The sequence below is a fragment of the Rosa chinensis genome, chromosome 6 (genome assembly GCF_002994745.2).
Source record: "Rosa chinensis cultivar Old Blush chromosome 6, RchiOBHm-V2, whole genome shotgun sequence".
Classification (NCBI taxonomy): domain Eukaryota; kingdom Viridiplantae; phylum Streptophyta; class Magnoliopsida; order Rosales; family Rosaceae; genus Rosa; species Rosa chinensis.
In genome coordinates, this window is record NC_037093.1 from 26480816 (window position 1) to 26490424 (window position 9609).

The 9609-nt window shown below is 38.1% G+C and overlaps 2 protein-coding genes across 3 annotated transcripts; one reads left to right on the top strand and one right to left on the bottom strand.

Annotated features, from left to right (window-relative positions):
* The first annotated feature begins 254 nt into the window (after positions 1-254).
* LOC112172337 (glutamyl-tRNA reductase 2, chloroplastic) lies at positions 255-2940 on the top strand. The gene is made up of 3 exons (XM_024309633.2): positions 255-679; positions 1142-1383; positions 1509-2940. The coding sequence occupies exons 1-3, from the start codon at positions 448-450 to the stop codon at positions 2634-2636; spliced, it is 1602 nt and encodes a 533-aa protein (XP_024165401.1). The 5' UTR covers positions 255-447; the 3' UTR covers positions 2637-2940.
* Positions 2941-4514: 1574 nt separating this feature from the next.
* Positions 4515-6915, bottom strand: LOC112172130 (50S ribosomal protein L7/L12). Of its 2 annotated transcripts, XM_040507599.1 has the most exons (5): positions 6760-6898; positions 6475-6532; positions 6117-6247; positions 5823-5869; positions 4515-5165 (listed from the first exon to the last, which is right to left on the bottom strand). In XM_040507599.1, exons 3-5 carry the CDS (start codon positions 6207-6209, stop codon positions 4697-4699), a joined length of 609 nt encoding a protein of 202 aa, XP_040363533.1. In that variant the 5' UTR covers positions 6210-6247; positions 6475-6532; positions 6760-6898; the 3' UTR covers positions 4515-4696. The 2 variants fall into 2 exon arrangements, with proteins under 2 accessions (XP_040363533.1, XP_024165093.1); XM_024309325.1 differs by lacking the exon at positions 6475-6532 and having other exon boundaries at positions 6760-6915.
* Between the last annotated feature and the right edge of the window lie 2694 nt (positions 6916-9609).

The following is a 9609-nucleotide window of genomic DNA, read 5'->3' on the forward strand; positions in this document are numbered from 1 at the left end:
TATTTTGAGTACTTGCAACTACAGCAGTACAGCACACTAAACAAGTTAAAAGTTGGCGGCTGGGCGGTGGTCAACAGATTAGAGCGGGTATGGTCCGGTCAGACTTTCACGTGGCCGTCACAAGTCATAACGTGTTTTTACTATATTTTAATTTTCACACTAAGAAAAATAAAATAAACGAGTTTTGGTTTTGGTAACCAAATCCCCCCACTATCAGAAAACGTGTATTCCTTTTGACCTTTTAATATTTTGGCACCAAATTCCAAACCCTTTGAAAAACACAAACAAACTCATTCCACATTTTCTCGCCCTTTCCCTTCCTTCCATTTATATCATGATCATGATCATGATCCATTTATAACACACACCAATTCCAATTCCCGTTTTCCTTTCGTTGCTTCAAATCAATTCCCAATCTTTCTTTCAAGTTCAACCCTAGGGTTTCTGATGGCGGCGGCCGCGAGTGGCTTCGCCGCCCGTCTTCCGTGGCCGAACAACGCAGACCACCGCACCAGCAAATCGTCTCCGCATTTCCAAATCCGAATCTCATCTTCCAGGCCTTCTCGAATCAGAGCCCCTAGGTGTGAAATCGCTGCTTCCCGGAATCCGGCTCAGGCCGTCACCATCGGCTCCAGATCTTCATCCGCTCTCCAGCTCCTCAAGACCTCCTCAGCTGACAGTGAGTCCTCTCCCATTAACACACATCTCTGATTAGTTTTCTCATTTCTTTGCATTTTTCATTGTTCATATTCATAAACTCTGCATTGATTTAGTACATCACCTTAATTTCTTTAGCCACAGAAAAAAAAAAAATAGTTTCGAAATTGGTGAGGAGCTGTAATTGAGGAATTCTTTGCAATTTTTTGTATTGTACCTCTGGAACTGTTGATTAGTCATTCTGTCATCTGTATCCGAAAATCGTCTATTTTTTCCATCTATTTTTTGGGGTGAGATTGTTTGATTTAAGTCGGTTATGCTCTTTTAACTTCTGAAAATCAAGGATTATGTTTACTACAAAGACTTGATGACATATAATATTTTGATGCCACTAGTTTTTTTTTTTTAGTTTGAATAGAATGTACAATGTTCACGAATTAATTTAGGGGCCTCATTTTCTTAACAATCTTTTAATTTGATTTAGGATACACTAAGGAAAAGAGCAGCATTGCGGTAATAGGACTAAACGTTCACACAGCTCCAGTTGAAATACGTGAGAAACTTGCCATTCCTGAAGCTCAGTGGTCTCAAGCCATTGGAGAGCTCTGTGCTTTGAACCATATAGAAGAAGCTGCTGTTCTTAGTACTTGCAACCGTATCGAAATATATGTTGTTGCTCTTTCCCAAAACCGTGGAGTTAAAGAAGTGACTGAATGGATGTCAAAGGTATTTACTCTCTCATTTATTCTACATTCAGCATCTACTTTTCGCACCTAATTGAGTGATTTCTTAGTTGGAACAAAATTATTTGTAATGGGCAAGTAATGTTGCAATTTTTTCTGTTTTTGCAGTTAAGTGGTGTTCCTGTATCTGAGCTTTCTGAGCACCGATTTTTGCTGTTCAACAAGGATGCCACTCAGCATCTATTTGAAGTAGCTGCTGGGCTTGATTCTCTTGTCCTCGGGGAAGGCCAAATCCTAGCTCAGGTTAAACATGTCGTGAAAGTTGGACAGGGAGTACCTGGTTTTGATAGGAAAATCAGTGGGCTGTTCAAACATGCAATCACTGTTGGTAAACGAGTTAGAACAGAGACCAACATTGCCTCGGGGTCAGTTTCTGTCAGTTCAGCTGCTGTGGAGCTAGCCCTAATGAAGCTTCCTGAACCTTCCTATTCTACGGCTAGAGTTTTGGTGATTGGTGCAGGTAAGATGGGAAAACTTGTGATTAAACACTTGGTTGCAAAAGGGTGTAGAAAAATGGTAGTTGTTAATAGGAGTGAAGATAGAGTTGCCGCCATACGTGGAGAGTTCAAGGATGTTGAAATAATCTACAAACCCCTTTCAGATATGCAAGCAAGTGCTGGTGAAGCTGATATCATCTTCACTAGCACTGCATCAGAAACCCCACTATTCTTGAAAGAACATGTTCAGATGCTTCCTTCTGTGAGTCCAAAACTTGGAAAACGGCTTTTTGTTGATATCTCTGTCCCTAGGAACATAGCACCATGTGTCTCAGATCTTGTAACTGCATGTGTATACAATGTGGATGACCTCAAAGAGGTTGTGGCGGCCAACAAGGAAGATAGGCTCCGAAAGGCTATGGAAGCTCAGACAATTATCATTGAGGAGTTAAATAAATTTGAAGCTTGGAAGGATTCTCTTGAGACTGTTCCTACCATCAAGAAGTTTAGAGCTTATGCTGAGAGGATTAGGGCTTCCGAGGTCGATAAGTGTTTGTCAAAGATGGGCGATGACATTTCAAAAAAGCAACAAAAAGCAATTTACGACCTTAGCATGGGAATAGTGAACAAACTCCTTCATGGTCCAATGCAACACCTCAGGTGTGACGGAAGTGAGAATCGTCCTTTGAGTGAGATATTAGAGAATATGAATGCTATAAACAGAATGTTTGATCTCGAGACGGATATATCTCTATTAGAAGAAAAGATTCGAGCCAAGATGGAACGATCCCAGAAGTAATGGTCTTCGTAGCTGGCATTTTTTTTCCTTCTCCAGTTGCAAGTTCATTGGAACTTCGGCTACTGATCGACACGAGTATATAGATTGAGGTGTACTGTTCATTTATTGATACATTTTTTGGGACAATAAACCTGTCTCTCTCATACATAGCAACAGATATTTTGCCTGAAGGCAACAAGCCAAAATTTTGAGGTATATCTTGATGCTTAATATTTACATATAACTAGTTCATTCTTGTACTTAACATTTAATTCAGGATGAATGTAACTGTTGAGATAGTTACTTTACTTCCATCTTTTATTTCCTTTTTACTGTGAAGTTGATGGAATCTGAATGTGGAATTGCAAACCAGGAAAAAAAACATTGCATTTGTTTGAGAGATCCTATTGAGACCTCCCAAATTTCTCTTTTGATTTCCCCTCCTTTGTTTCTCTTTGAGCTTCCAAGTTCTTACTTGAATCGAATCAAAAACATTTTTTTTCTCCTTGGGTCTCAGAAGTGGATCATGGCAAGAGAAAAATCAGGAGTCAATGTAAATATTGTCCTAATATCCACATATGTGAGGAAATTGTAAATTGGGTGTGTGTCACCTATGGTACACTATATGGTGGATGATTATCAAGCCAATTTCGAAAGGGCACTGGTCAAATTAAATTGCATTGACTAGTAAGAACATTGAGATCATCACACATCCCTGATGTCTTTTGCTTACAATAAGCAACTTGACAGCACTATTGTGCTACTCCATAGATTTATTGTATCCTTTTGAGTTCCCATTGAAACTAAATGTTTCTTAATCCGATTATCTAGGAACCTGATGTTCCTTAAGAGGTTGTTATAAATTGAAAAAAAATTGAAACCTCAAGTTTCTTGGATCTCCAATTATATGAGGGCCTGAAGTCCTTCCTCTTTATGACTACACATTTATATGTGACACAGAACTTGAGGTTCTCCACATGATAAAGTTACTTGTTCTTATGGATTGTAGTCTTTAACTCGAAATTTTCGAGTATATCATTTTGGCCAGTAGTTCAAAATGAAGTTGGTCCATTCCAATTATCAGTATTTCATAGTTAATGTTTACTGAAGCTAAGGTAACAACCATATCAAGTGCTGTAGATCTTGATGTATGGCTCCAAATGAGCTACTATCATGTTACCGAATTTGAAATATTGTTGCATTAATTGCTTACTATATGGTTGGAGAAGACTTTATGTCATCAGATATATACTGTATCGAATTTTCTGCAGTAAATTAAGGCATATGATGTCATGAACCTGAAGTTCCTTGAACCAGATACACTATTTTGGCATGACCCGTTACGTCATCTTTTGTCCACCATGTTGCATGGAATCACATACAAGTTTGATGATTGCTAATCTTACTCACAAGCAAATTGTTTATTTACATATTTGCGAATTGTCACTTTAATGAGACAATCCTCCTGCAATGAGGGAGAGAAATATTGTTCCTGAAGAACGATATGAATTGGTGTGAGATATTTATCCACCGTCTCATTTTGACTTTGAGAAATATCAAAACTAGTGAATTGATAAAAGAAAGTGACAAAATTTTATGCTAAATGCAAAGACATCTGCTTGGGTTAAAGTCCTTGAGACTGACCGTATTAATACAAACAATGTAGACTCCATTTGATTTGCTTATTTTTTATTTGATTTTTTTACAAGCCTTTTTAGGCCCCCCAAAAAAAAAAATCTACAGCAATGTAGTACTTGATTCGACCAAGTCCTAACAACTGAGAATCTTTTCCTAGTGGTTGTGTAAAAGTATACAGTGAGAACAAGGGAGAATCCCATGGAAATGGACCCAAAAAAAAACATACAATTATGTGAAGGAAACATTTAGGAACAATCCTAATGTCTGAAACGTTAGGCATGCACTGTATAATTCATTCAAAGCCAATTTCCAATCAACATAAAAACAAAAGGAGTCCTAACTGAACCAACTAAAAAATTTCTCCATTTATCATTAGACTCATCGATAACTATTCTACATGAACCAAAAGGACAAAAAGAATCAAACGAAAGACAACTGTGATTTCATTCCAATACCACAGTAGCACCTAACTCCTTAAGCTTGTCAACAATAGGCCCTGCCTCCTCTTTGGTCACACCCTTCTTCAGCACAACAGGAGCCTTTTCCACCAACTCTTTAGCGTCCTTTAGTCCCAAATCTGTGAAAGTCCTAACCTCCTTTATGATCTTGATCTTTGCCGCTGCGTCAAACTTCTCAAGCTTTATATCAAATGCGACCTTCTCTGCCACCTTAGAGTCTGTGGAAGCAGGCCCAGATTCAGAAGATGCGGCACTCATCCCTGAGATTGCGGGGCCATACCGGTTGAGGCCCATTTTGAGCCTGAAGAGGATGGAGTAATCATGCCTCTCAATCTTTGAGAGGTCCAAGAGCTCATCAGCAATGCGCTCAAGATTCTTGGTCCGTGTCTCGCTTGCTGCAGTGGCTGTGCAGAGGGTGCGAGAGTGACTGAATGTGGCGGATCTGGATAGGGACCTGCAGGGAACTTTTGTGGCTAAGGACATACTGGAAAACTAAAGGCATTGCAGTTTTATACAACAAAGATTCTACCTAGCTGAGCTACAAGATAGTAATTACATTTTCTGGAAGCCAAGTAGTGCCATACCCGTATCAAAACATAATAACAGTGGCTCAAGTATTCCGACTGTATGTGTATACTCAAATTCATTAACTATCTTACAAAAACATATATAAGCCTGTTACCAAACAAAACTTTACCTATATACTCACATTCATTACCTATCACACCTCCCAAGATCATATATGACTGTTACAACATAAAACTTTACCTATATACTTACATCCACTAACTATCTAGCAAAAACATATATAACTGTCACGAAACGAAAAATTACCAACATACTCACATTTATTACCTATCTCCCAACTGTATGTGGCTCAAGTATAAGCACTTCTACGGATCAAATTAATTATTTCACAGAAATTCTGGTGCACAAGACTCTGTAATGCAAAACTTTACAGAATACCCAAAGAACCAAAAGTAAATTCAAATTCAACACCAGCCACAGTACTGCACCACAACAGGAATAAGTAAAACGAAACAAAACCGAAGGGGGGAAAAAAGGAACATGCATTTTCAAACTAAAGTTGATTTTCCACCTCCGAACTTACCCTGATATTTGTTGAGCCACAGTTCTGGCAGGTGGGTGTATTATAGCCTGGAATGTATGTCAAGCAAAGAATTAGAGGAAGAACAAAAAAAGGAAAAAATTACCAAGCATTAATTTCGAGAAAGCCCAAAAATGATTAACTGATGCAATACATATGCCCCAAGAAGATTAACAACCCAACAGTATGAAAGATGAATACATTGTAGTACATGGAGTAAGTACACCTTCAAAGAGCAAGTTGAGGATATATTGCTCTAAAAGTAAATTTTGAAAAGATACGAGATGAGGGCCGTACCTTGCTTTGCAGATGGTCTTTGGGCCCTAAGGCGGTAATAGTGGTTTGAGAAATGCGAGCATGACTGGAGAAGCGTCGTAAAGAGCATGCCATTGGAAATTAGAAATCACTTGGAAAGCCAAACCTGCACCCTGTCGCACGCAAAATCAACATTAGATACAAAAGTGAAAATCGAAAGTATGACAGTTATAAATCCCAGTAGCTTTAACTCTTAACCCCTTGAGTTTAGTTCTGGGTATACTTTTTATGCTGTTAGCAAATTTTCAACTGAGTAACTAAAAAAATCAACTAAAATAACAATACTGAACTGTCAAAAGAAATGGGTTAAAAATCAAAGCAGCTTCTGGTTAATACTTAGGGTCAATCGGCACAAATGGGTGGGGCTGTGTTGGTAATGCTGAAACCAGTCAGACTCCCTAATGCCAACAAACAGATATGAGAGAGAATCCAACTTGGGATCAAACAACAACATATCATCATAATTCTTAGTTTCGTATATAAAATTTTAGGCTTTTCAGCATAAACACAAATATAATTTCATCATCAACAATGCCATCTTAGTCCTCAAGTCGGCCTTGGAACTTAAAAATAAAGATTCAGAATGCAAAGGGTAATTAGAGATAATATAAAAGCAGAGTCGTACCTTTATTGCCCGAGCCGAATTGAAGCAGGAAGCCGGGGTCGATTGGATTGGAGGGTTAGGGTTTCGAATTGGGGGTTTTGGTTTGTGAGTAACGATTTCGGTGGCTCAGAGTTTCCGGTTTAATTCTTAATTCTGTGGGTATCCATTTGAGCATCTAAAAGCCAGAATGCACAGTGGCACACGTGTAAATATCACTATTAATTAAGTCAATTAAGGCTTAAGGTTAAATTTTTAAAAGCATTTTAAATATGACTAATGGATCCTAAAAATAGAGACTTCCGAAAACTGAGGGGAATGTATTGTAGTTGGGTTTTGGTGGATTTTTCTTAAGTGATAGATTTCAAAAGAAATCATTTTTATGATAGATTTGTAAAATTTTTAAAATTTGTCATGATTATTTATATAAATAGATTTGTGTTATAAACTAGAAAATAAGAGGGAGAGATAGAATAGAGAAAGAGAATATAAGAGGAGGTAGAAGTTTGTATTATTCATTCTCATAGACCCCTTTATATAGAAGTTGAGTTTATATCCAAATAACAGAAAAGATGAGAATTTACGTGGACAACCACATATTTATAATGTTTACAACACTCTCCCTTAGATGTCCACAAATTTGTAATATGGTGTTGGACGCGCTTAATGTTGTCTCATCAAAAACATTGATAGGTAACAAAAACCCAGTGAGACAAAAATAACCCTGATCGAAGGAGAAAAAGAGTACAACGCTCATATGTCCTAGATAGCATAATTTTGAATGCTCCCCATGATGAGAATCTCCCCATGATTGTTGCAAGCTTCAATAATTGTAACAAAATACATGCACTATGCATATTTGATATGGTTTGTCGATCATATAGGTGAGACCATGTATGCTTTGCATAAAAGGAACTCATCATGGATTTCAATTCTTGCAAAGGTTAGGGTAATACCAATAAAACTATGATAATAAATCTGACCTCACATGATAAGAGTATAAACATTATAGATTTGACCTAAACCCTAAATAGATTTGTATAAGCTTTTTCTTATTGGCATAATTCGTGGATCTTGATGAAGTGTTTAGTAATTGGCTCAAGACCAAAAGCCAACAACAGAAATAGAAATCTCTTATATAATGAAGAGAAACTAGACATACAAGAGGTGGAAAGTGAAAGCAGAGAGAGTGCCATTCCACAGTATCCAGTAAAGCTAAGCATCAAGCTAGCAAACCGACTTCTCAATTCAATCCTAACAATGGGCAAATCGAAATCCTTTTTGGTTCAGATGAGGGAAATTTAATGACCTAGATTTTCGTATTAATTTCTCATATGTTTCTTGCAATTAATAAATGTCTCAGTTAGTACAAATTATGGGTTCAATGCCTTGTTCTTATGGTTAATCGAGAAATAGTTATTATTTTGAACAATTATTTACTCAAAATGCTTCGATTCAAGGGTTGAATTTTTGTACGTTATGATTTTGTGAAAACTTCCTTCACGAAAGTTGTATAGCTCGTCGATATGAGTTCGTGGATATGCAGAACGTGAAAATCGGGGTCCGTATGAAGAAGTTATGACATTCGGAAAAAGTTTCCATTTTTGTATAAAGACAAAAATTTCAGAAAATTGCCAAAAAAAACCCTAGGTTTCCTTTTTTGGAAACACGACACGCTCTCTCTCTCTCTCTCTCTCTCTCTTTCTCTCTCCCGACCGAAAATCGCCTCCATTTTTCGTCCGGCCATAACTTTGCCGTCCAGCCACCTTTGGACGTGCCACCAATTGCTTTAGCTTCGCCTCTTCCTCCTGCACCTATCTGTGGTGGCTTTGCAACCTATCTCAGCCGCTACATGGCGCTGTAAGGAGAACCCGATTCTAAACTTAGTTTAGGTCAACGCTGGTTTCTTCCTCCTTCTGCCACCATAGTTCGAGCCACTGCTAGTTTTGGAATCCCTTGAAAACGCTAAGCATGCTCACCAAGCGGCTTTAACTGAATCAACGTGTGGAGCACGAACTAAAGCATCTCAGAAAACTGGAAAATTTTCAATCTCAGTGGCTGTTGAGGTAATTTCTGGCTTATCCACTTTGATTTAGACCTTGTGCTAGTTGTGAAAGTTGTTGGGCATGTTGAGAGGAAGAGTTTAGCTAGGCCTCATCATAGGCCAGGCTAGGGCCAACCCTACCATAAAATTTAGGGCTTAGAGTAGGGCCGGATCGGGCTTTGACTAAGTCAACGGAACTTAGGGCCGGCCAAGGCCTCAAAATGCAAACCCTTACCCGCCCTTCAGGCCCATTCTGCAAGGGCCAAAAGGGCCGAGTCGGGCCGGGCCAGCCTTCCGAATAGGGTCGGGCCGGGCTTTTGTCTAACTCACATAAAATAAAATTTTGCTAACTATAAAAAAAAAAAAAAAAAATACATAACTGAATACTTTGATATTTCAGAACCTGAGTTGATACAAATAATTACAAATCCCACATAAACTCAAGTCTCAAACTCACATTCTTAGTTCCTCAGAGTCTCACTGATTAATCGCATTGAGGTACTAAGCCACTAAGGCTACAAAAACTGATTTGATACAAGAACTGATCAAGTCCTCATCAATTCCCAGAAATGTTGTAATGTTTGATACAAAAATTGTATCAATTCCCAAAAAGTTGCAAAGGTTTGCTATTTGCACAATCAAGTCTTCACCAAATAAAGAACCTGCACAAAAACATATAAATAATTTAGAAACTGGACATATATTTCAGTTCACACAAACAAAACATACCAACTGGACACAATACATATTCGGATCATCCTATTCAGTCAATTGGATTTGACATTGCTAAAGAGTTTACATCGAAGACTTTCGATGGTTATTGCATTGGA